The following is a 27,415-nucleotide window of genomic DNA, read 5'->3' as shown; positions in this document are numbered from 1 at the left end:
TGGTCAAACCTACTTAACAAAAAGGTATGTTCTCACTATGGGACAGACCACAATGGATGAAATCTGACGGAAGTCTTACCCGACCCTCAACACTTTTTACCTGTCTTTCAGAAAAATGCATAGACTATCAACATGTTACTAGTAATCACTGTCTGTGTGGCACCTCATAGACCTCCTTGACTTTAAAACAACTAGCAAATGCTCACACCAGCACCCAGTACAATGACTTTCTTATCTAATGAATGCACCATGGAGTTCCGCACCACGTTCAAAACAGGGGTGCCGGGCCAGTGGCTATCAGCTGGGGCTTGGTGCCTTGGCTTCGCATCAGGAGGGAACTACCATTCCCCCTGCACCAGGATCCCAACCTGATTTGGAGGCTTCCCACCCTTCACTCTTTAGCAAACCCTTATTCTTCCTGCTGTACAAAGCTCCATGGGTTAGAATTCCGGTGTCTCATAACTCGGGGTCTTAGCTCAGTCAACCATAACCAGCAAGCATCTAACTGATTTCTTACTGTTCTGGATGCTGGAGGTCCATGTTCCAGATGTCAGCAGTTTCCCCATGGTCCAGCTACTGTTATTACAGGTGATATTGTCTCCCTTTTGCCTCCCTTCTTGGACCTACATCAGAGTCTCCTCTTGTGATAAGGACCACAGTCATATTGGACTAGGCCCTGCCTTGGGGGACTCTAACTTAACAACCTGTGTGAAGATCTCCTTTCCTAATATGGTCACATCTGAGGTCCAGCTAGGGCTCTCACTCAGTCCTAACACAGGAATAAGATTTCTGGAAGTGAAGCCTTGCTTGATGGCAGCAGGGTGGCTGAGGGTCTCTCTCTGGGTTCCTGAAGTGCAATGAAGGGAGAACATGCAGATACACAGCATGATCAAGCTGTAACCACGTAAGGCAGTGGGTCTCTACCTTCTCAATGCTGTGGCCCCTTAATACAGGTCCTCAGGTTGTGGTGACCCCGCCCCAACCATAATTATTTTCATTGCATACTTCATAACTCTAATTTTGCTACTGATACGAATTGCAATGTAAATATCTGTGCTTTCTGATGGTCCTAGGGGGCCCCTGTGAAGGATCCCTTGACCGCCCCCCCCCAAAGTGGCTGTCACCTACAGGTTGAGAAGGGTTGGTCATAAGTTTAATCTAAGGAAGACGCAGGAGTTAGCACGGTGCTGTAGGTTGCATGGAGGCTGCTTCTGAATTGTCTCTTCCATGGCTTACAGGATGGGGATTCTGACCAGGCTGAGCCACAGCTCTACAGCAGACCACCCAGCCCTAAACCCCGTCCGTGTCCCAGGAAGTCCTGCACCAGCCAGAGGAGTGAGGAAGACCCAGCTCACAATGTCTCCTTTATCTGATTCTCCTCCCCTCTAGGCCTGTGGCTTACAGGGCAAGCTGGGGTAAGTCCTGAATAGGATAGGGCCTTAAATGGGCAAAGGTACCAGAACTTCTGACACCGTGAGCTGTAGGACACACAATGGGAGCCTTTCAGATCACAGCCACTTTGGTTTGTGTGTTTCTCTCACAGGTTCCTAATTCCACTTATTTCTAGCATGCGGGCTCTCCATGCCAACTCACTTGAGAGTGTCAACCCACCCCTTAGCTTAAGTGCAGCCATTTTGCTTCTGGCTGGCTTTCCTTCCCAGGGAGTAGTACCTGGCAAACATCACATGCAGAGTGCCACTGGTACCAGGGCTGAAGCCACTGCCCAACCAGCTCCTTAGGCAAGTCTAAACCCTAAAAAAAAAAAAAAAAAAAAAAAAAAAAAAAAAAAGCCAGCCCACTAGCACTGCCCAGATGCTACCAGGCTGCGCTGGCACTGGACTAGACTTCCAATAAAGTTTTAAGTGCATTAAAACTACCCACAAAGTAACAACTAATCAATAGGCCGGTTTACAGAAAGCTGCAGTTTCTGTCATGGAGGATTCCTTTTCTGAGAAGGATAGCCTGTGGCAGAATCTTCTGTGCCTGAGACTCTCATCTCATGGTAGTGAGTTCAGGAGTCTGAATGCTGTTCACCATACTTCGAGGGGAAAGCTGACCCAGCAGAAAGTCCCCTAAAACTGACAGTGACCTGCTTTACTATGTGCTGCCCTCTTTCAGAAGGCCAGTCAGCTACAGTTCACAGTGTATGGCAAAATATCTACTCAGTGTCCAGCCAGTAAGACAGGATAGATGACACGATAGAGAAGACCCTTGGCCATCCACCCACACCTACTGACAACACCCACTGGGTATTTCCTGTATTCTCAGTGGTCCTCGACCATGACGGAGGCTGGAGGTTCCAACATAAAGTGTTGTACTAGAACATCCAGCACTGGGCAGAACTGGGGCCCAGATCCAGGCCCTGGATGCCAGTATTTTATACAGCCTTGGAACACAGAGTAGAGCAGCAGGCAACAACATCAAATACAGTGGAGAAGTGTGTGAGTTTGGGAGAGAAAATAAGGCAAAGATTAGTTATAAAATGGAAATTACATCCCCCACCAAGGTCGAGTATTATGGGGAAGAAGAGGAGGAAAAACAGAAATGGTTGTTAATTTAGCTGTCACACACACAGGACTGACAGCTGTGGATAAATATTTTAAATAAGTTGGATATATATACATATATACATATATACACGCATATATACATATACACATACATACATGCATATATACACATATATATGTATAATACACATACATATATGTGTATATGTGTGTGTGTGTGTGTGTGTGTGTATACATATATATACATATACATACAGCACTGTGCCCAAGCCAGGACTGAAAAACTCATGTGATCAGGATTTCTGTCTCCAAGAAGGAATGAGTCCCACACCCTGCTCTATGCTCTGATGTTCTTGTGAACAGCTACTTGCCCCCCCAAACACTGAAGACCCTGAACCTCCCAGACAGCTCAGCACACAGCCACAGACAGCATGCTCTTTGGCCTCATGGGCCAGGGCCAAGAAGGAGAGTTCATCACCAAGGAGTCACCTCCTCAGGGGCCCCCAATGCACTGAGGGTTCGTCCCCAGCCCAAGTACTGCAGTCTCAGCCATCCATGCAGCCCACCTACAGCACAGCTAGCTCCCTCTGCCTTTCCTTAGCCTCCTCTATACAACTCTGGGTTGCCAATCACATAGCACCACATTTCTGAAATCTGTGTGCCTTCTCATCCCTAGTACATCCGGGCTTACCTGCCATGTTCACTTTCTCCAAGTGACACTTAAAACCAAGGAGGCCAGAAGGACAAGGCTCTTCCAAAGTGGTATGTCACTCTTTGGGAAGGGGAACCATCACAGAATTTTTATTTAAAAGTGAGGGACTGAGAGAATTCCCAGCTCACTCTAAGTGGTCAAACACTGATATCAAGAGATGCAGTAAGTAACGTACCTCATAAGCAACCCTAAGAATTTCTATGGAGACATATACTCCAAACGTTATCTGAAACCTAAGGAGATATCTCACTCTGCAGTGTGTGTTTCAAAAATTATGTCACAGTAAGGAAAACAGAGAGGAGGAGAGAAAAGAAAAAGAAACGGAAAAACAACTTTGTCCATAGTTTCCACAAAGAATTGAAAAAATAATAGTCGTTGATGCTTCTAAGAGCTGATGACCGTGTGTGATGCCAGGAGCATGGCTAGCTGTGTTTTGAACAGGCGCCTTTCCAGCTCTGTTTATGGAGTGTCTTTCCTTCCTCCTGATCAGCACCAACCATGGCATCTTATATAGATGTTTACTGTTTGCTGGAGTTTGAAAGTGAAGTCCAAACTCCAAAGGTCCATGTATTCAAGAGTTATAGGTTTAGTGCCCAGTGTGAAGCTATTGGGAGGTGGTGGGACCTTCAAGGGGCAGAACCTAGTGGGAATTCTGCAGGTCACTCAGGGAGTAGACTTCAAGGGATTAGAGAAATACATTCCCTCCCTTTTCCATCTTCTGGCCATGAAGAGTGTGCTCTATCATGTGACAAGCTACCCCACTGCAGGACCAAAAGCAAAGGAGGCAACACATTAACCATGGACCAGAACCTTCAACATTGTGAATGGAAATAAGCCAACACTGGCTGAGGTCTCTGCCTTCATGAAGGTCCTACACCTCCTGACAGTTATACACTGATAACTCGGGGTCTTTACTCTTTAACATTAGACAGAATTTACAAAGTTTCACTCACAGAAATGATAGTAATAATAACAACAGTAGTAAAATTTAGAATTAAATGTGTAGATGAACCTTACAAGAGTCATTACCATTATGACATATCATGCCCAAACATGACCCTTCTTTCCATTTATTTATAGCTTTTAAATATTTCTTAATAAGCTTTGAAAATGCCCCCTTTTATGAACAATGTCATTTTAAACAGCCTCTGAACGACTAAGATATTATCAACTTGATTTCCCCCAGTCCAGGTGTAACATGGGTTACAAAGGTGACAGAGACCTTGGTAATAAGAGAACCAAGTGGATGGGGTTACTGGGGAAATCGCATGTCTTCCTTCCTACAAAGATCTACTCTGAAGTACGATGAGCCGCTGGCCGGGCAGCTTGGATCTTCTTCCAAAATACACACAGGATGTATACATCTTCTAGGACTAGATCTAGTCTTCTATAGACTCTTCTTGTGTTCGTTCTCTCTCTCTCTCTCTCTCTCTCTCTCTCTCTCTCTCTCTCTCTCTCCCTTAATCCTTTGAGGAAGCTCTAAGAACATTCTGGAAGCTTTTCTAGCCATATCCAGTCACTCAAGGAAGTTGGCCATCCTACTGTTCACCATGGCCTTTTAGACATGTTTAACCAAGTAGTCATCTTTTCCTGGGGCTAGTCTAAATCAAATACCATAGAGAGGCCACCACCCAAAGCTGTGTGTCACACTGGTTGTTAGTGGCAGGATTGGGGGTGGGGTGGAACCTGTTCCCTGATTTCCCAGGTTATAGTCTGTAATGGGTCTTCCTGAGTCTTCAGTTCTCACTGTGGCCTGTGATTCTATTCCTTTTAGACATAAATTAATCCCAGAAAGGACTGAGATGCAACCCATGGACACGGTGCTCTCTATAGCCTCAGAGTGGAAAGCTGGTCCCAGACCTGCTGAGACAGCTGTCTGACCAGCTTCCACATATCACTGGCACCTACCAGTCTGACCTGCTTCCTTTCAGTGGGCAGCTATATGCCTTTGTCTGTTCTTTCCGTATTAAATATGGGGAGAGGGATCGGAAAGGCAGAGAAAGGAAGGAGCCTTGGGGACGGGGGACGAGACACAACAGTGGACAAACTGTCCTCCATGCCATGTAATCACCCCGAACTGGGAGTGACCATGGTCCCCACCCCACCTCAACTCACTTTCTCAGTGTTTCAGGGCAGGGCTGAACAAGCTGTGGGCACAGATAGGCACACTGACAGCCACCACTCACCTTTAGGAATACTGAGAAATCCTGGTACCGCTTCACACATGGTCTCCCCACAGAATAAGAGGCAACAGCAGCAGCTAACTCAAGCTGAGAGCCTTCCACGTGTGTGTCAGGCACACTGCTCAGTCAGAAGTGGGTACTACCTCATTAATCCTCCGACATGTCCCCTATCAATGATCATTCCTCTATTGGGGACCAGGAGACAGACTCTTGACTGGAGATGTAGAGAACTGGTTCACAGGACGTCAACAGGAATCTTGCCCCCCATCAAGACCTCTGACTCAGCAGCCCACCCCTGAAGCTGCTTCTCTCACATACATGCATCTTAAGACTTGTCCTGGAAAGGTCAAAGAACCTGCTGCACACATTTGCTCTGAGCATAGGGAAGACATGGGGTTCTTGGTGAGTAATTTATAGCCCTATTGCTGTGTTCAGAAAGTCCCCACACACACACAACATAGACAGCCCCCCCCCAATACTCCAGGCTCCACCATTTGCTATAGGCTGGCAAGAAACATGGTAAACATAAGCTCTATGTCAATTCAGATAGATGGCCATACTTTCCGTCTTACCTAAGACTAGGAAAACATTTCTATCCAAGGCAGCCAATTTAGAGTAGACTGACATATATATGGCATTCATGGAAAATGATGATTTTATGTGGATCCCATTAAAAGAGCAGGAAGCTTTTGAAAAGGCATTTTCTTCCATTTGATTTGAAGTGTCTCTGGCTCTTAGAAGGGGCAACACATAAAACTTGCAACCAGGAAGCATGAGGCAGACCCTAATCTGTCTGGGCTTGTCTTGGGGCTTGTACAAGGAGAGTTTTCTCTCAAGCATATGGCTCCTTCTCTCTCCCTTAATCTTGCTCATGATTTGAGCTGAAACACATACACCCAGTCTTGTATCTGTAGCATGCCTTCATTAGGATTGACAGATGCTTCAGGAGACCACGAATTCTTCCCACACCACTTAGAACCCTGAGATTCCCTCACCCCACATATGGGGGAGGCAACCCCAGTCCCGTCCCAGGAGGGGAGGACAGTGAAGGTACCAGTTGCCCCTGCTGCATACAGGCGCTCTGCTAACAATCTGAGATTACTTCAGTAAATGCCTGTTTTGTTTCAAAGTTCATGGATTTGTTTAGAAATACTCCCTTTGACTGCTCCAAGCTTACAAGACTCAAGAGAGGGCCTCGTTAAAAAAAACCAGAATATGTCCTACAGGCTGCCTGCCTCCTTAGTGGGAATACTGCTGCCTGGAGAAGTTGTTCAAGGAGTGATCTCTTGAGGGCCTATAGGGTGGGCTGTGACAGAGAGCATGCAGCAGGCCGGTGATCATCAGTTTGGGCAGAAGGATGCACAAAATGCTGCACATCTGTAAATCAGGCTTTTGTTCACCCCAAAGAGTCTCAGCAAAGCCAGAAAGCTTGCCTTCCCTTGAAGGAACAACCTGGTTCAGCTCAAGGGTAGAGTGTCTTGTCCTAAAGTCTGGGAACTTGAGAAATGTCACTAAGTGATAGGGAAACACAGAGCTATCTTGCTATTTTTCCAAGACCCATTTCACCTAGGTATCTTGGCCACTGGAACTAGGTCTGTCTCCTCCTCCTCCTCCTCCTCCTCCTCCTCCTCCTCCTCCTCCTCCTCCACCTCCCTAATCCCACCACTACCCTCCCCCACATCCCAGATCAGGTTTCAACAACTGGATGTGCCCAAAGGAGCCAGAGCACAGAGACATCGGGAACACACAAACAGCTCCCAAGAAGTCCCAAGGCCAGCTGTTGGCTTACCTGGGCACCTGGAATCTGGTCAGTCCATGAAAGGGCCTAGAATCTGTGAGCCTTATGGAAGGCACTCTGCAGGGTCGGTCTCCAGCAGCCCCGGGTGCTGAGTCCCGTCCCAGCGGCGTCCCCCACCCACCCTGGGAGGGCTCTGTGTTCTGCCAGTCCTGGGGGAGTCAGGGCGAGAGGCGGGGCGGCCACCTCCAAAGAGGCCCATTCAGAGGGCAGCCGGAGAGCGGGTCGCAGGAAAGAATCCCCGGATTGTTGGGCCGCGGGCCGCGGGCTGCTGCGGGCCGCCTGCCCAGTCAGTGCCTCCAGACTTGGCCCCGCCCGCTCCCCGAGGCAGTTCGCTTCCTTTCCATTCCGCTTCCCTTCTTCCTCCTCCCCTCTTCAAGCTCTAGAAACCTCCCTGCTGAAACCCACCACAGCTTAATGCCACGCGGAGGCCAGTATCACCACCTAGCAGAGACAAGGGGCAGGACCAGCAGCCACGCCCCACACCTCCCCTTCTCAGCAACCTGAGGAGCCAGGAGTTCAGGAGCTGAGTCTCACCAGTGAGGATCCTTTCCCTCTTAATTCCTTTTCTGGTAGATGGAAAGCCTTCACTACAGCCCTGCAACCAAGGAGACTCCAGCTACAACCCACCCCTTGGCATCTGCTCACGCTGTGCTGGTTTTCCTCCTGGTTCCATAAACTGATCTGGAATCAGCCTCTTCACCTGGCTGGTAGCCTCTCTACCAACAGGTCTTGGGCAGGATCTATACCTATTATCCCCCTCCCCTTCCTCATACTCTCTTCATGTGCTTCCCTCTATCTGAAAGAATGCCCAAACCAACTCCTATAATGTCTTCAAAATTGCTTACAAATAACACTTTAGTTTGGGGCACTTTCTTGCTCATTAAGTAGAATCCCAGTTCTATTACTTGAGCACTGAAAGCAGCTGTAACATAGATTGTACAGCAGTGCAGAGCGACCAGTGTGTCTGGTCCTGGAGACAGACACACCACTCCAGGTGTTACCATGAGGCAAAGGCAGCAGAGAGATGGCAATCAGTCCTGCTTTTGTCCTGTCTGATGGGTAAGGCAAAGTCTCACTCATTCTGCAAATATGAGCTTCTAGAAACTTCTAGAAAGTTCTCCCTGCCCTTCTTCCAAAAGAGAAGGTTCTATGTCCCCCTAGGGATGTTTCCTTGCCAGTATGTGCCAGCTTTTACTTCATCATCACAGGGCTCTGCACAGATAGAAGCTTCCAGCACAACCAGCTGACCATCTTGCTGAATCTAAGCCTGCCCAACCCCACAGGTCACAATGCCAACCTGGTAGCCCCTCAGTCTAGGCTCCTCCAGACCATATGTCTAGGGCAGAGCCAGGAAGACCCCCTAAGAAGACACTTCCTCCCTCTTGTTTATGAGCCTGCAAAACAGCTGCTCCCTGCTATGGGAAATGCCTGGCCCGAACCCAACAGTCTCAGCAGGAGGCTCAGCTGGAAAGGTGGATGTACCAGCCTTTCCAGTCCATGACTTCTGTAGGAAGAAGGACATTCTCGATGGCAGGTCCATCCCCTCTGTGGGTCCCACCTATTCACAGGCCAGAAGATTGGAGGCAAACCCAGAGATGGGCAGCAGAGGAAGCTGGACATACTGCGTTTGTGACTGTGTCAAAGCCATGACCCAGGCAGTTCTGAGTGGGTCTTGCTTATCTCCTTCACTCCTCTCTCTCTCCTTAGCTGCAGTGTTAGCAACTGGGGTGATTCTGAAGCATTACTTCCTTTAGAAAGAAAGTTGTTCTCAGAAACCCTGCTCTCTCCTCTAGAGATCAGGGTCAGTACCTGGACAAGAGGTAGACACTTTGAACCTGCTGGGATGCTCATGGGAGGGGAGCAAAATCCCAAGATGTATCAGAGTATGAATAGAGAGTTCTTGGAGAGGACCACAGCCCCATAAATGGGCTTGGCCAGCCCTTACCTTCAGCAGCAAGGATGCTGGTCCTGTAACACCTGGGGCCTTGCTCCACATACTTTGGGGCTCAGGCCCATGGTGGCATTGACACATTGGTCCCTAGACTGGAAAGCCTTGTCTTTAATTCTACTCACTATAGAAAACTTTTGTTTTTCAGTGCTAGAGATGAATTCATGATCCTAAGCATATTCTACTAGTGACGTAAAGCCCCTGCCCGATGCAGCACAGGCTGGCCTCCAACTCAAGATTCTTCTGTCTCTGCTTCCTGAGTGCTGGCATTATAGCGCTCCTGGTACAGCTAGGAGGCTCAGACCCTGGCCGGGACTATGTAGAAGGAAAAGTGAAGAAGGAAAGATGGAAGGAACCAAGGCGAAAAAGCTCATGTTGGAGGAAGGCGTTGGGGGAGAAGAGGCTTTCAGAGGCCTGGAGCTTAGCAACATTGGAAATAAGAAGCCATGATGCCCAGTTGTGGCTAAGGTGCCTATAGCAGGGCAGAGGAGGGATGAACATGCTTGGGGCCCGCTCTCCTAAGACACCATCCCATCAGTTTGGCAGAAATCTAGCTGCCCAGCCCCAAGTGTGTATCAGTTCATAGGCTCTTGAGTCATATATGCTCCAGCACTTTTCCCCACTGTACTGCAAGGCTGCCAGGTAGCACATCAGAAGCGTGGATCATTCTCCTCAGAGCCGTCTGGCCACGTGCAGGGAGATCCCCAGGATTTGACACACCCTCTAGAAAAAGAAACCAGGTGCTTTGTGTGTAAGCGCTGGGTTTCTTTGCCACCCACCTGACAGGCCTGGGGGATGTAAGAGGGTGGTGTCAGTGTGGCCTACAGGTCTTATCTGCAGCAACAGGTGCTGCCCCAAGACAGAGACCGACGGAACCCCAGACCACCAGAGTAACCACCACTACAGCTGCCATCTCCAAGTGAGTCTAAAGTCCTTTTCCTGTTGGTCTGGGGATCAACCATCCACCAGCAGACCCAAAGAGAATGCTCCCTGATAAACTGGCAGGAAAAGGATTAAAAACAAAACACAATCCCCTCAAATCTGTGTGCCTGCCACAAGCTGAACTCCGACAGCTGGTGACACGGACTTTCTAGTGTGCCATACTGAGACCTGAGGAACACCAAATTTACCCATAATGCCCTTTGGAGCAATCGGGTGCTATTTCAAAGACCTCAAGCGCCTGCTTTTATTTGCCTGTAAATGTGTTCACTAGTCCTTCCTCACAAGTATGGGCATGCCAGTGAACAGTTCCTATGCAGCACTCACAGTGAGACACTGTAAGTCCAGACATAACCAGGGGAATTTGCAGACATGACCATCCTTGTGCTGTGTCTGTATACAGTGGTCCTCTTGAGATCCTCAGTTCCATGTCACAGACTAAACTACAGATGAAAACTTTGATTTAAAAATGGTACCTGTACTACACATGAATGGACTTTCTGTTCTGTTGTTCATCCTTAAATGGCACAGGACGTTAAGTATTGGCCACATTCGCAAGGCATGAGGTAGTTAAGTATATGGGAGAATGGGTGGGCAGAGTAGATAAAGTCCACACTGCTGTGTTCGACACACCCAGAGAATGGTTCCCACAGGGCTCCTAGAACCGATACCCACGAGTCCTGAAGGAAGAGTGTACATACTAGCATGGGATCTAAACGAAGGCTGAACTACTTAACTCTCTCGAAACTGTCAGGCCTTAGCCAAGCAGTGGTGGCACACACCTTTAATCCCAGCACTCGGGAGGCAGAGGCAGGTGGATCTCTGTGAGTTCGAGGCCAACCTGGGCTACAGAGTGAGTTCCAGGAAAGGCTCCAAACACAGTCCATGTGCCCTACCTGTACCTCCCATAATCCAGATCCTGCATAAACCAACACAATGGGGCACCCTGGCCAGAAATGCTAGCCTGTGGGGACAGTGGCACCAGAGTTACAGAGGCAACTCCCCAATGCCTAAGGCTATATGACACCTGGAGACAAGCCTGGGCCAGGTGGACTGGAGGGCAGGGCCTTGGGAGATGAGAGAAAAGCACATGGCTGACCTGCCCAATGAGGAAATGTTGCCACAAATGTCTTTCGCTTTTCCAGTAGACTGTTTCCCAAGCTGCCTGCACTTAGGTGCCTACCTGGTTCACTGCCCTCCAACCCCAGCTGTGGCCGGGTCTGCAATGGATTTTAGGCTCTACACCTGCTACAGGCCGGGCTCCAACTCACTTCTCCAGTTTGGGGCCCAGAGCATGCTCTAGATAGCCAGTGGGAAGAGCAGTAGCTTCAACTCCAAGACAAATTTTTGGGACATTCTGACAGAGAGATGAAATAGACTCTCATTTCTAAGACATCCCCGAAACCACACATAGTGCTGGCATTCTTCTTATTCTTTTGTTTAGAAGATGTTTTAAGAGGTTATGCAACTTTTGCTAAACCACAGAGAGCCGGGCCTCTGTCACCATGCCCCGGAGCCATCCTGTGGGCTAAGAATCATGATCAGAGCAAAACTCCTGTTGGCAACATGCCTGAAGAGCCTTTCCATGCTGTCTCTGAGAACAGCCCACAGGCCTGGACAATGACATGTACTGGTTAAGTACAATCAGAAAGCGAAGATTTCCCTACCCCCCTACTCCCACTACCAAGCAAGTCAAAGGATGCAATCTGCTCAGTTTACAAAGCTCTCCGCTCACGGGATCCTTCAAGTTGGCCTGCCTGGTGGATGAGGTGTCAGCAAGGGATGCCAGCAGCTTGTGTGTTCTGAGCCACATTCCACACAAGCAAATTCATGTTCTCATTGAAACAGACTCCTAACAGCACATTCACAGGGCAGTGCTGGACTCTGACCTCCGTGAACCAACCCCTGCTGTTTACTTTTAAGTATATTTACAAGCAGTCCACTTTTTTCCTTTCACATTCTTCATCTGGGGTGGGGAGAAGGAAGGGTGTTGTGAATTTACTAATCCACATCCATTGCTGAGGCTCCCCCTTCCCAGTACACATTCTTTGGCATAAGTTGGAATGTATCACAGGCATTTGTGCAGACAGTTATGTGCCTCCCATGCACAGACACTCTTACGTTATGTGCACCTAAATATAAATACACAGATTGGTACATTTGCTTTGTAAGTTCAATAAATTCAAAGCCACCAAAGTCTACCATAAATATCACCTGTGTTAACATATCATGTGCCTCTATGTGCTCAGTAAAAATTCTCATTACAGATTCATAAAAATTCAAACAGAAAAGGAGCTGGGTATAAAAAGGAAAGGGAAAGTTGGCTGGAGCATTTTATCACATGTCCAGCTTCCAATGATGCCAGAATATTCAATTAGTTTTTATTATTTATCTTTGAGACTATAGCATAATTACATCACTCCCCTCTTTCCTTTTCCTCTCTCCAAACCCTCCCCAGTTTCTCCTTTATTTTTATTTTATGTGTATATGTGTTTTGCCTGCATGTATGTCTGTGAACCACTGTGTGCAGTGCACATGGAGGCCAGAAGAGTGTGTGATCCCCTGGAACTGGAGTTACAGACAGTTGTGAACTGCCATGTGAGTGCTGGGAATTGAACCTGGGTCCTCTGGAGGAAAAGCCAGTGTTCCTAACTGTTGAGCCATCTTCCCAGTGCCCCAACTAATTTTCTAAGCAAAACTAAAATATTGCCTCAAAATAAGATCAGTTAAGGGCCCCCCACCTTCTCCTCCCTTTCTGCGTCCTTCCTAACTCTCGGGCCCTGCTTTTCTTCCTCTTCTGGCAAACATCATTCATTTCTGCCCTCTGAACTCCACCAAACCCAACTCCCCTGTTTTGAACCAGTTATTCTGGTTCCTGTTCTCTATGAACCCAGTAAACAGGCAGACCCAACCCCCAACCCTTTCACAAAGCCTGTATTCACAGTAGAGACAACGGCCCCAAAGGACCCCATATCACTCTGCCAAATACAAAATAGAAATGGCAAAATTACAAAAGCATTCCCTTGAAGTAAACAAACAGTAGCCATCAATCATTTTTACAGATGCCCAAAGCCCTCAAATGTTCTGGAAATAACAATGATAAAAACTGTTATATGACAAGAATGTTCTGAAACTACAGAGGGGCAATGAGACATAGTAAATGTACTAAATGACTGAATTTTCACTTTAAAGTGGCTAACTGTGTTACGTGAATTTTGCCTGAAATTAAAAAAAAAAAAAAAAAAGGATGATTTTGGAACAATTTGGAAGGTAACTTATGTCAGAAACATGGCTTTTTTTTCATGAGACATTTCCCCATGTTTTTTTTTTATTTCACTTATTTTAGAAATACCAAGGCTAAGTATCACCTAAGAAATGGAAGGATGTTTTATATCTTATGCTTCATAATTTTTTTTTTCTTTCACCTACACAAAGGTTGAGATTAAACAATGTTTGCTTCAATCCTTCCAAAAGGCTCACTTCTGGAGTCCTAAGACCTTTATGGGTGCCCTTCTGGTCATGTGTGTTTCTGGGGTACAAATGGGATGAAGTAACGATGCCAGGACACGCTGCTGCTCCCCAGGCCTGTGCTGGCTGGCCTCCATCCTCACAAAGCTCAAGGTCTCATGTTAGACAGGCAAGGATGCTCACGGGCCGCTGGACACTTGCTCAGACCCTGTCTCTGGCTCCCTTCCAGTGTCATCTGCATGCCTGCCCTCACCCTTTGCGTTCTTACAGGCTCCTGGGGGAAGGTGGCAACAGCAGCACTGACTGTCCATCAGTCCTGAACTAGTCTTCACTTGCCCGGAGTAGGTGCTTCTATGGAAGCCAAGAGGGGCCTAAATGAGTAGAGAAAGACTCCTTGGCTGAGAGAGGCCCAAGGAGCTTCTGTGTCCCCACAACTCATGCTCTGCTATGGCCCGAACATGGCCCCTCCCTCCAGTTCATATGTTAGGAAATCAATGCTAGTGTGGCAGGGGGGATCTCAGAAGTAAAGGTCAAGGAAGATGGAGTCTGTTCTCATGAAAGACGCAGCAGCACAGATTCCCGACAATCGTCCTGGTTATCTCCCCACTCCCCATGGGACACCTGCTGTGCTGGGACCCGTGAAGACATTCTCTGGTCCCAGCTCTTAGGCTTCCCAGACTCCTGAACTGTGAGCCAAGTCTGTGGTCGTTATAAACTTCCTGGGCCATGGTAGTCTGTTAAACAGAAGGCAGACTAAGACTCTCCCCATGCTGTTGACAAGTCATGGCCACCAATGGTGTTCCACTATTTATGGCACCGCCCCTTCCTTTGCTGTTTGTGTTACGGTTTTCATGCACAACCTCACTAATTCTGCTGCAGGTCTAAGTCAGGCACCTGAGCAACCGTGCTTCACAGGAAGTGCATGTGGCAGGAGTCCCTTACTGTGCTGTGCTAAAACAGATAAACATTTGGAGTGCCAGGAACCTCCCTGGCCCTGCCCAGGGAGAAAGTGTCAGAGCTAGGGTGTGTGTACATCTTGTTTCTAACAGGATAGGTGCCATCCAGCAATACCTGCCTCAGCTACCTAATCCTCTGTGTTCACTGAGCAACACTCCAAAGGCCAAATGGGCATTCCTAAGAGAGGAACAGCATGGTGGCAGAGCCTTCTAGAACCTGAAAATGCGGAAAGGCCTTGGACATATCTAGATGGAAAGTGAAAAAAGGTATGTGAGTGTGATCATTTCTACTATACCAGAGAGAAGTCTGAGGTAAGTGAAGAGTTGACCTGTGAGAGCTCCCCAATCCTGTGGGAGAACTGCCTTGGCAGACTGAGAAAACCCAGGTCTAACAGCTGGCTCTTAGGTACCATCAGGTGTTGGCTCCTCTGCTGGCCATTGACCCCTCCCCCCCTTCACTTTAGTTATTCAGGCTTTTATAAATGAGGTTTCTTTTTTTTTTATTGTGTGTATGTGGGTATGTCTGAGTGCATATATGTGTACCACGTGTGTGCAGGAGTCCATGGAGGTCAGAAGAGGCCCTCATAATCTCTAGAATTGTAGTCATATGTGGTTGCAAGCCACCTTGGGAGGACTGAGAACAGAACACAGTCCTCTTCAAGAGCAATGGGGCTCTTAAGCCATGAACTGCCCATCTAGTTCCTCAAAATAGGCTTCTTCAGTTTATTTAACTACTAACAGATCCCAAGTATGCTCTGGTTTGCTTTCTGTCCGCTGTCCAACTGTTTACTGGAGTGTGGCTTGTTTCTGGGTTGGCTGTGTGCAGCATGCTTATAGCAGGGAGCTGACTGGTTCTGGGGATATCTGACTCAGGAACCTTAAGTTAAACTAACCATGGGAGGGGCCAGAAGAGACAAGGGAAATGTGAGCCTTGGGCACAGGAAATTGTTGCCTTCAGAGCCAACCCAGGTTGGAGACTAGTCCAAAGACTCTGCCGGTTCTGCCTCTGAGTCTTCTTTTCTGCAAAGCTGGACCCTCATCCTTGGCCCTCCACATCTGTTCTCATGTTTAGCAGTAATTCTGCTCAGTGATCCCACTTCTAATATTCAACCACATTTGATATCTGAACAAGCTTCTCATCTCTCAGCTTCAATGTCTAAGCTCCAGGTCTTGATCTTCCTTTAGCAGGAATCCAGTTAGACTATTTCAGCAAGAAGCCCCACACCTGAGTCTCCTTCAGTAATATTCCCCGTAGCCTCCCACTCTACTCTGCTCCATGGTGATACAACCCAGCTGACATTGCTGCACTGGGGCTGAGCTCAGCAATGTCTCTGGCTGTAATAGTAACCAATGCAATCTACTCTGCTCATTGCCCCAACTAGTGCACAGTGGTGTCCATTAGACATCTGCCAAGGGACAGGATTTAAGTACAAGTTCATGAAAACTTTCTGTTCCCAAGGAATGCTGATAATAACCATGCATGGGGGTCACTCACTTGCCCTCCCCAGAATAGAGAAGATGCTACATCAAGAATCTAATTCACAGAGAAAGGTGACTTTAAAATGTACATGGGGTCTGTTGAGGGTGGCAAGGGGGTTGGCTCAATAGGGTATGGACAGTTTCCCGAGTTATCACTGTCTGACCCTGGAGGCCACAGCCTCAAGCAGCTGGTCCCCATGGCACTGACTAAGCACATTGTGTCTGTAATGACCACTGCTAATCTCCAAGCAGATCATTCACGACCCTACCACAGCAGATCGTGATTGAGAGAACCTGTATTCAGACCATGAGTTTTGTGTCTCACATCAAGTCCATTGATGGACACAGAAAAAAGCTGACATCTGTGATGATGACCGGGATAATGGGACATTTTGTTGTTCACCACTGAGAAGCTATTTAGGTGTAGACTCTTTTGATCTGGAGCTTGTGTTATACAAGTCAATTCTTAAAATGACTGTGCCGTGTCCTGCTGGCCAAAGAGAAGCTTGAAGACCAAGCTGCTTGGGTGCTTCCTCAAGGAGAGTAGCAGCCTGGAGAGATGCATTGAGGGACAGGTGAGTGAACATTCAGAAAATAAAATGGAAGCCAAGGTCCTAGGAGACAACCTCTGTGGCCACTCAGACTTCAAATTCTCCCAGGCAATGCAGACAGAGTAGTAACCTTGGGGTCAAAGTACTCTTCTTCAACTTCCTGCTGCTAACCAAAGACATTCCCAGTCTGGGGAGATGGGCTGTCATGAGTCAGGCACTAAGGAGGAGCTGGCTCAGGTTAGGATGTTTCTTTGGACCCCGGATGGACTGAGATGCCTGTGGAAGATGTCCAGACAAGCCAGGGGTTAGGACTCAAGGACAACGAGATTACCCACATTTTCCAGGAATAGCAAACAGCAAACTACATTATGAAAATTAAATGGCCAAAAGAATATATTTGGGGCTTCTCTCTACCTGTTCATGCTCGGCCCATCTTGGGATCCCAAGAAACGTGGGCAATGTCTACCAGGAAGGAACACTGAGAAACTCACTGGACTGTTAGCACTACCTGCCTGCAGTGCAAAATACTGAAGGTCTCCAGGGGTCATTGTAGAGAACAAGAGAAAGGACCAAGTATTTAGGGACAGGAAGACTAGGTCAGCAGCTGGGTCACACAAAACAGCATGAAGAGTTAACCACATTGGGGGGGGAGGGTGCATGCAGATACCCTGCCCTTTGCTAGAACCCATTTTCTTAGTGAGTGGATAGCATTCCTCCCTCAAAGCCCTTGCTCAATGGGGATTCATGAGGATGCTAAGCAGTATGCTGAGCTGACCACAGGTCCTACCGAACTGAGCATAAATTGCCACATGTGCTACTATCACACTTGAGCATTCCTACAAATGCTGGGAAGACTATCAATGTTCTTTTGATACTCAACTCTCAACCGGTGGATTTACAGCCACATCCCAAACCCCAGCAAGATATATCCTTGCCCAAGGCTTTGGAGATGTGGCCCAAATGGAAATATTTCTGCATCAGAGAATGCCGTGGTAGAAACAGCAACCTTGCAAATATCATGGCTGCCAGAGCCAAGGGTTCTTACCGCGTCCTCCTTTGCGCAAACTGGCTGGGCTGCTCAGCTGGGGCTCAGGTGGGCTGAACGGAGGGTAGCGTGGGGGTGTTTTCACTAGAAAAGAAAGTGGAGCAAAGGTTACTGTTACTCCTCACTGTTGCAGAATATGTGTTTACACTGTAAAGATGTGTCTCTGCTTAAGGCACCTTCTGATTGATTTAATAAAGAGCTGAATGGCCAACTGCTAGGCAGGAGAGAATAGGTGGGACTTCCGGGCAGGAAGAGAGAGACTGGGAGGAAGAAACTAGGTGCACAATTTCGCCAGCAGACTCGGAGAAAATTGGATGTACCCTACTAAGAAGAGGTAACTAAGCCACGTGGCAAAACACAGATTTTAAAATATATGAGTTAATTAAGTTATAAGAGCTAGCTGGGGGAAAGCCTAAGCAAAGGCCAAGCTTTCATAATTAATAATAAGTCTTGAGTCATTCTCTGTCTGTCTGGCAGTCCAAAGATAGTCCAACAAGAAAGCTTGCTACATCCCACCTTGTGGTACCCAGTTACACCAAATTAGTTTTCCTTCTTTCTTACCATACGGAGTTTCTGGAGACACAGGGAATGCTGGGGTCAGACACATAGACTCCTTGTTGTTTGAAATCCTGCCATCGATCATATCGAGGTCACGGGGATATGCAGTGATCATCGTCTGAAATCAGCATAAAGGGAGAACAGAAAAATGAGGAATCACAGAAAGGTGCCTTCCACATAGATATGGCCCCTAAAGACGGTCCACTCACATCTGAGAGTGACTCAAGGGGGAAGAAACCGGCCTCTTGCCACTCACTATCACCCAAGCTGGAGCACAGAGAGAAGGGGCTTATGGACCATCATCTTAATACAGTGCTGGAGAGCGGGAGCAAAGGTGATGGAGGCTTTGACACAAGGTAAGTAAGCATCCCACCACTGAACATGAAAGAGCACCAAGGAATCCTTAACTACATCACTGTTACAGATAAGTGAAAATACACAGGAAGTCAAACACACAACGTGGAAGGAACTTTAGGAGAAATGTTCCAGATAGCAATAATGCATGTTTGTAAGAGTTACAGTGAAGGCTCCACTTTTTCAACTTGAGAATCAAGTGTGTAATTAGAGTTAACTATCTGAGGATAGTGCCTGTCCTATACCAGTTCTGCCGAGAAGCCTTGAAGACATCTCCCAGACAGGACCTCCCTCAGGGTCATCATTTGCCATGGAGAACTTGGAGCCCTGTGTGCAGGCTACAAGTCTGTATTTGCCACTGGCTATGCGTCCATTTGCAGGGTCCTTCTAGGTCCAGGGCCATGCTTCCTAACCTTCACAACCCACCTGTATGTTTTGCATCTCACACTCATTCTACAGATCAGAGCACTGAGGTTTCAATGGCCCATGTAAGGCATTCCCTGTATAGCCATCTATGGGGAGTGTGCGAACCCCACACAGGCCCTCTGACCTAGGCTCCCAATCAGAAACCCTGTCTGTCACTGAAGAAATCATGTCTATGAGTCAAGGACAGAAAAGTTACAGTGACTGGTAACCTTATACAAGGACCTGGCATAGCCACTGCCCTAAGCCCAAGGACAAGAAAGTGGGGTTAAGTGGGGATGGGAACAGGGCCAGGACATACCTCTTTGATGTCTGCAGGAGAGGAAAATGGTCCCAGACTTGGGGGTGGGTCCACACTGGCCTTTCCCCAGCCACACTTAGAGAAGGACACCTGGCTTCCAGCATCATTGTCATACTGCCCGAGGCTCAGCTTCCGGAGCCGTCCCCCGATGGACTCATCACCTGAGGAGTAAGTAAGGAGAAAAATAAATGGGCTTCTGAGTAGGATCCTCATAGCACCGTGTAGAGACCATTGATAAAGCCCATCTTCAACTATTTCTGGATAACGCCATCACTAGTCAGTCACTCGAGACAGACACAAGGGCTGCTACAGGTAGACCACAAACACAGGGGCCATCCTAGGATGCTTAGAGACAAACCAGAGTACTCTATCCAGAAAAGGCCTTGGGGTACAGGCAAGGCTGGGCACTAGGATTCAGCCTACAGTGCTGGGACAGGAGATGGCTGAGCTAGACTTCAGAGCGGGCCAGCTAAGATCCAGCCCCCAGGCCTGGTATGAGCACTACCAGACTATGTACCTGCAGTGACCCAGGCATTTATTTGGTTCTCCCATGACAAACTGAACCTTCACATGGAGGGGAAAACCCCAAACCAGATACTAAGAATGAACATTCAATACACCAATGCCACTCTCTGCCAGGAACTCCACAGCATTTACTCCTGACCCAGTTTGCCCATGGTCAAACCGACACTCTTCTTGTTAGGGAAAAAAATATGCCTGGGCAAGAGTCTGCATTTTAAATTTCTTTTGGGGAATTCTCAAAATTGGGCAATAAGGGGAAACCTGCAGCAGACTATAAAAGTGATAACGTTTTCACACTAAACCAGGCTTTGCTGTCTGTCTAGGCATAAGCTAAAAACACAGAACCCCTAAGTATGGTGGTGCATGCTTCTGATTCCATGAGGCAGGACCACTGTCAGTTCAACATCAGCCTGGACTAGGTGCTGAGACCCTCTCTCAAAATGGTAAATAAACAGGGCTGGGGAGGAGGCTCAGATGATAAAATGCTTGCTGCATGGGGAAGAGGTTTCACAGATTCGGCCTCAGGGACACAGGTGGCCCTCCTACTTCTTAAATGTGTGGTCCTGGAACTGAGAAGTCTGAAAGAGCGGGAAGAACAAGGTCCAGTGAGAGAGTCTTGTCACATGGCTAGCAGCCCCAGTAAAGAGCCAAGGTGCCCTGCCCCTGCCCCAGCAATGGTGACAAAGAAAACACATCAGAAGAAGTCCATTGTGAGTGTACTTATGGTGGCTGGAGACCAAGCTGGGCAGGGGTGCTTGTGTAGAAAAGTCCAGTCCTTCCATCACAGTGAGCAGCAGAGGAATTTCAGGGCTGGGGGTTTGTTCTGCACCACACAGCAGATCAGTAAATAGCCATGTATTAATGGCACAGGTGCAATGGCAAATGCTTTAGAGTCCAAAGGAAAAAGAGACAGTACCAAAATACTCAATAGCCAATCTCTGGGATATGGAAGTCCAGGCAAGGGCTCCCATTTTCTATAAATATCTCCATTATTTAAAAAAACTTTCAAACTATAATTTTTATTTATTTTTTAGATTATAGCATAATTACATCATTTCCCCCTTCCCTTTCCTCTCTCCAAACCCTTCCATGTACCACACACCTTGCTCTCATTCAAATTCCTGGCCTCTCTTTTTTTTAATTGTGGTTACACACACACACACACACACACACACACACACACACACAGGTATGTGAATATACATACATTCCTTTAATACATAAAAACAACCTGCTTAGTCTGTATAATGTTACTTGTATTTATATCAACTATTTGTTGTTCGATAACCATATAGTTATATTCCCTGGAGATTATTTCTCCTGCTCTCAGCCATCCTCAGTTGCCTGAAGTTCTCTGTGCGCGGCTGAGGCCTCCTGCGCTTTTCCCCATCCACATTAACATCTATTGGTGTCATCTTGGCTGGGACATGTTTAGGCATGTTGGCAATATTTCATGGGTGTAGCTTCTCTGAAATTTCTAGGAGACACCATTTCACAGCAAAGTTCCTGTCCCTTTGACTCTATCTTCTAAAGTTTCACTAAGAACATTTTTACTTTCTAAAATTAAGGAAGAAGAGGCTTGGATTCCCTTTGGGAGAAACAAACCTGCTTCCTTTTTCCCTCCTCTGCAGGGCTCTGTATGGATGGCCTCTGCTGGTTCTCACCTCTGCAGGGCTTTGGATGGATGGCCTCTGCTGGTTCCCTCCTCTGCAGGGCTTTGTATGGATGGCCTCTGCTGGTTCTCACTTCTGCAGGGCTCTGTATGGATGGCCTCTGCTGGTTCTCACCTCTGCAGGGCTCTGTATGGATGGCCTCTGCTGGTTCTCACCTCTGCATTGCTCTGCATGGATGGCTGCTGGTTCTCTACTCTGCAGGGCTCTGCTGGCCTATGCTGGTTCTCTCTGAGCCTCTGGTCTTACATTGTACCCACTCTGTTTATCTTCATGAACTCTGGTATTGGGTCAATAAACATTTCCTCCTTCCTGAGCAACCCACTAAAGGAAACCAAGTGGATGTGGCCTTCCCCACCATTCCAAGGCGATGCACTCTACGGAGCCACAAGGTGCCACGCTGCAGGCATCTCTGCCCTTCTTTAATTACCCAGAGACAGTAGAGAGGTCTAACAGCTCCAAGGCAGGACCTGTTCTTCCTATTTTTCAGGCAAGATGATGCCGAAGTTAGGTTCCACAACAGGCCCAAGGCAGCTCAGCAAGTACAGTGAGAGAGCAGAGCTTAAGCTTAGGCCCAAGGCCACATCTAGAGCTGGACACTCCATCAGTCTGTCTCCACTATGCACCAATAACATCTACAACAGAGACCCTATTGGCAGCTGCTCCTCCTCAGCAGTGGGAGGCGACAGGGAAAGAGGGAATTCCCAAGGATGAGGACACTCTGCTTGAGAACTGAACTAGGCCCAAGAACTGAGTGGTCCAAGAACATCCACAGGGATGGGCATGGTCTCTTACACATTCATTGTCTTTCAGTTCCTCACACTCAGCTGTCACACACAGGTTCATGTGACACACCCACATTCACTGTCACAGACATGGCACTCGCTCTCACATGCTGACACATGCCACATACCCAGTCTCTCATCAACACACTATCTGACACTAAGTCACACATTCTCTCCCCCATCCCCACACACGGCTATTCAGACACATACATGTGCACTCCCTTACACCTCACACTCATGCATCTGTCTCCCCCATACCTCCCACACTCTCATGCATTCACATTCACACACTGACCTCCATATTGACATGGCCTCTGCCTGTACATCTGTGCCAGGCAAGGCTTGGGTTTTGTGCTCTCAATACTGGGGTGGGCAGGGGCACTTCAGCACCCCACCCCACTTCTGCAGGTCCTCACTTCTGGGTGCTACAAGACTCCCCATTTGAAGGCTGCTATCAGGAAGTAGGGTACTAGGCATTCCTAGAAATGCACTTTTCTGGGATGAAGAACCCCCAGCATTTCCACTTCCAGGGGTTATGGAAGCAGGTGTGGTGTAAGGCTTTCCTTCTTACAGAGAGTAGGCCTCACCTATTAAACTCCTTGCCTACAATGACCCTCTGGCAGTGAGTATGCCAAGGTCCTTCAACACAGACACCAGAGCCTCAGGAGAAAGGTGGGGCTAGGGACTGCCCAAAGAAAAACGCAGGCACAGCCACTTCAGCCTGGCTCCTCTCACTTCTCAGGGCCAATGTTCCCAGGTAGAAAAGACACAGAAGCCACCAGACATTTTTACCTCACATTCTAGTGATCCAGAGGCCTGAAAGGAGGCTGGCCACTGCAGGGACATTTCTCTAGGTGTTTTATTTACTATCTCCGGTGCCTGCCAAGCAGGTCCCCTCTCTTTAGAAAGACTGAAACAGTAAGCAGGGTTATTCTCTCGCCACTGCCTCCCTTGGGCTTAGCTTCGTTACTGAGGATAGACGTGGAGACAGCCGCCTACCCATCGCATCAGATCTCAGCTCTGATGTCCACCCCACTGATGCTCTGGAGGACTGGGTGTCTATGAGCAGGTAAGCAATAGGAGGGCAGGACATGGAGGATGGCGCGACAGCTGAGGGACAGATGACCTGCATCAGCGCCTCCTGTTTCCCTCTATGGCTGGTATTCCACATCTGCAGTGGCAGAAATAGCAGACTTTATTAACTGACTTCAGATCTCCTGTGCAAAGCTGACGTGATGGGCTTGGACAACTGAACAGCAAAATACTCCATGAGTCAATGAGGAAATAGTAAATCTACTCTCTGAACAGAGCTGCAAAGTCCATGCCATACAAGTGGCCGCAACATTCTTTACTGTTCATTTTCCTGTACAAAGTCAAATTCAGGAAAAGGGGAGGGGAGAGGGGAGGGGGAAGGGGTGGGGGAGAGGAGAGGAGGGGAAGAGGGGAGAAGAGAGAAGTGGAGGGGGGAGGGGAAGGGGAGGGGAGAGAGGAGAGGGGAGGGGAGAGGAGAGGAAAGGAGGGGAGGGGAGGGGAGGGGAGGGGAGGGGATGGGAGAGGAGAGGAAAGGAGGGGAGGGGAGGGGAGAGAGAAGAGGGGAGGAGAGGAGAGGAGAGGAGCAGGGAATGCTGGTGGACACTAAGGTGTGCCTGTCACTCCGGGTGCTTGTCTGCTATGGGAACAAGGAGGAGCTGTGCTGGCTTGAGGGAACCTTCTGAGGATTTGGCGCAGCCCAACATGCACACCAACTCTTCTCGGTTCTGAGAAGAGCCAAGGGAAAACAGGAGAGAAACCAGGCATCAGGGGATATTTGCGGGCAAAGGACATCTCCCATAGCTGTGGCAGACCCACCTGCCCTGCTGAGGCCCGCTTGGCTCCCTTCCCACCTGTGCCTGCTGGAGCTCAGTTGTAGGAAGCTGCACCTGCTTCCAGCGTGTACCTGGCAGTAAAAAGAAAACTTGACCTGGACCCTGGCGCTTGTAAAAACTCAGAGAGCTGGGGACAGAGAGGCCACTTCAGCCTAAGTGAGCAACTCTGCTGATGAGCCATGTTCCAGGAACCCTCCATGCAGCTGGGCTTCCCCTGGAGGGAGGGATAGACAGCAGCCACTTGGTGGCATGCTTTGCTGTGGCAGAATGCCTGGACACCCAACCCCATCATCAACCCAGCCAGTTCCTCTGAGCATTCAGCTGTCCTTGTGTGGGCCAGCCTTCCACCTGGCCCTAGGGACCCACCCAACCTCAGTCTAGAGCTTAAGACCTGAGTCCCTATGTGCTCTTCACTGCTACTCCCAAAGTCAATGCACTGATATGTGAAGACGCCTTCTGAGCACTGCCTGGGACCACCAGAGACCTTGGCAAGCATAACAGGAGCTGAGATTGCCATGGGCTATGGGGTGCACTGAACCTCAGAGAGAGTGAGAAGCCAATGCTAAGTCAGTGAGAACACACATTGGGATAGAGCCCTGTACCATTCCAAGGCCAGGCAGTCGTGTAGCGGGGCAAAGACAGCCAAGCTAGCAGGCACCATGATAGTGGGGAGATCATGACAGGGCACTCTCTCAAGCACTTCATCTGGAGACACGAAGAGCCCACAAGAACTGTGTCCAGGCCAAGATCATCAGGTACTGGGTCCCTGGTAGCCCAGGATAGATGAGCTCACCACGGGAATCCCTGAGTATGTGTTTAGGGGGTGAGTTTTAGATCACTTAGCTGGAAAACTACCTTTTAGAAGAAATCTCCCACAATGCTCCTTGGCTCTCTGCAACCCAATTGTGATTGTGGTTGGTACAAAGCCCTTCCTCACTGGTCTCATTCAGCTGTGTCCTTCAGTGCTGCTACGGGCCATGCAGACGCTTCTTATTGTCACCTGGCCTTCCTGGAAAGAGGGAGAGCGGTGCCGAGCAGAAGACACCATGACACCCACACTGACTTCTCAGGGTAGAATCCTCTCCTTGGTGAGGCACATGGCCCACTCTATTGCTAAAGTAAAGCTACCAGTCCTAGTGGGAGGCAGCTGATGGAGCAATATTACTAGCTGTCCTCTACATCCTGCACAGCCAGGTCCCAAACTCTGGCCCCATTGGAACCAACCCAGGAGAACACCCTAGCCTCACTGAGTCATGGGATGAGTGACTAGATATACATCTAAGTTCAAAACTGTAATTGTAAACATGTGGTTCTCCAGCAGTATGTCACTAAGATCCCCCAGGGTGAGCTTAACCCTTCCTCTTCTACATCTGCCTCTTCCCTGAGAGTCAGGACATGACTGTCAAGCTCTCAACTTGTAGGCACTGCAGGTCTGAACCCAGGAGTCATTAACTGAGCATCAAGTACTTTTAGACACTTGGGCTGTACCAGGCCAATCACGAGTGGGCGTCATTAGCACCAGCATCCAAAAAGCCCACGGTTGGTCACAGAGTGTAGTGCAAAGAATGAATGGAGTCAACGTCTTAGCAAGAAATCAGTGTGCAATACCAAGATGATGGTAGACTCACAGACTCTTAGCAGCACTCTGTACAGGCATGCAGTGAAATGGACGTGCTAACTTGCTTGACCACACTGAGTACCTCAACGGTGTGTATCAGAATGCACTGAGCATCTTACAGACACAGTAACAAGCATAACTAATAAAAAGGAGAGGGAACAGGTCCTAGGGCATGATCCATTTCCAAACATGGTCTTTATTTTCTACTTGGGACCCTGGAAAGAGAAGCACCCATAAGTGATTAATTCTTCTCTACAGGATCATGTAAGAACAAAGCAAGCCTGGCACCACATGGCATGCGGGTGGTTTTGGAAACTCCCTCACATTCCTGGGAATGAAAACAAATACCGTGAGGTATTTCTGCTGAGGTGGGGGCCTCCTGATTTCAGCTCCCTTGGATAAATAAGCATAAGCTCTACAGAGAGTGACTGGACAAAGGCTGGTGTGATGAGGGCAGTTCAGCTCAAGTGTTCCCTAAAATGAACGGAAGAGTTCTCTTTTGGCAAGCTGGATAGAGACAGGCTCAGTGGCCCCAGTCACCTGGTGGACATGTTCCTCAAGAGCAGGTGGCATGAATTTCCCACAAAGAAAATGGGTAGGACATTGGTCGTCCAAGTGCTGAGTGACATCAGGAAGAGGGCAGGAAAGCCCTCTGGGTATACACAGGCCCATCGCCTCTTCCCCATCTCTGTTTCCTAACCCGATCCTAATAGGGAAAGGAGACTTCTGCAAAGTTATGACAGAGGAAGGAAATGGAATTGAAGATGTGTTCCCTGGGAATCCTGCAAATGCTTGATTAGGTGAAGGAATATTTGAGAGGGAGATAATATATCCCCAAATCTGGGAAGAACATCTTTCTCATGCAATGAATATCTACCACAATGCTGAATGAACTCTGCATAGTTGTAAAGAGCTCCAAGCTACAAAGGGGATTTTTGGTAACATCTCCCACCACTCACATCTGGGAGATTCCACTCACCAAGAGGGTTTTGGGACCCAGTTCTGATGATTCCTTCTTCTTTTATGTTTAAATAACCTCCTCTACTACAGCTACAGAGAGCCAGACACTTCCCTCAGTCAAGGCCCATGTCATGGCACAAAGGCTATGTGGCAGAACCAGAAATGACAGCACATGGCTGACCTCACCAAGCTTGGGAACTGTCAGAACCTCTTTATCCTGATGGAGAGAAAGAATTTCACCTCTATCACATGGAAGACTACAGAAGGCAGTTTTCCCTGAAGGTGACCTTCCCAGAACCTGGGTCCCTTATGAGGTAACAGACCAAATGTTTCTACTACATTGAGAGCTCCAAGCTTCTAAAGATGACACTGTCCACGGACAGGCTGGCTAGTCTTCAAAGAGACTTTAAAACATCTGAGTGGCACTTTCCCAGCGAACTCAGCAGGAACTGCCCCATGACCCAGTAAATCCATATTTAGTGAGAAGCAAATAGGTATTCTACAGGCATGTGTGCATGCACCCACATGCATAACAACAATATTCAAAAACGCTGATGGAATCCTAGTGTCCGCTGACCAACTATGGAGTATTGTTTAGCCATAAACAGGAATGAGTCTCCAACAGTCACAGACCTTTGAAAATAGCGTGGCTCTGTAAAAAGAAACCAGCCAAGAAGGGCCATGTTGTATACACTTGCATTTATATAAAAAGCAAGAACATCGAGGGAGACAGGAAGCAGGTTAGCACACTGGGGGCTGAGGTTGGGTGG

At 48.2% G+C, this 27,415-nt stretch overlaps 1 protein-coding gene across 3 annotated transcripts in view; it reads right to left on the bottom strand.

Annotated features, from left to right (window-relative positions):
- The window catches only part of Tns3 (tensin 3), a 239,156-nt gene that overhangs the window by 30,968 nt on the left and 180,773 nt on the right, over window positions 1-27,415 (bottom strand). For all 3 annotated transcript variants that reach the window (XM_036200396.1, XM_036200395.1, XM_036200397.1), the window contains 3 exons: window positions 19,226-19,386; window positions 18,151-18,265; window positions 17,590-17,673 (listed from right to left, as the gene is read on the bottom strand). In XM_036200396.1, coding sequence (XP_036056289.1) covers window positions 17,590-17,673; window positions 18,151-18,265; window positions 19,226-19,386 — 360 coding nt within the window. The remainder of the gene's footprint in view (window positions 1-17,589; window positions 17,674-18,150; window positions 18,266-19,225; window positions 19,387-27,415) is intronic.

Source organism: Onychomys torridus, chromosome 10 (genome assembly GCF_903995425.1).
Source record: "Onychomys torridus chromosome 10, mOncTor1.1, whole genome shotgun sequence".
NCBI lineage: Eukaryota > Metazoa > Chordata > Mammalia > Rodentia > Cricetidae > Onychomys > Onychomys torridus.
Note: the sequence above shows the minus strand (reverse complement) of the source record. Positions and strands in the feature narration are given on the sequence as shown.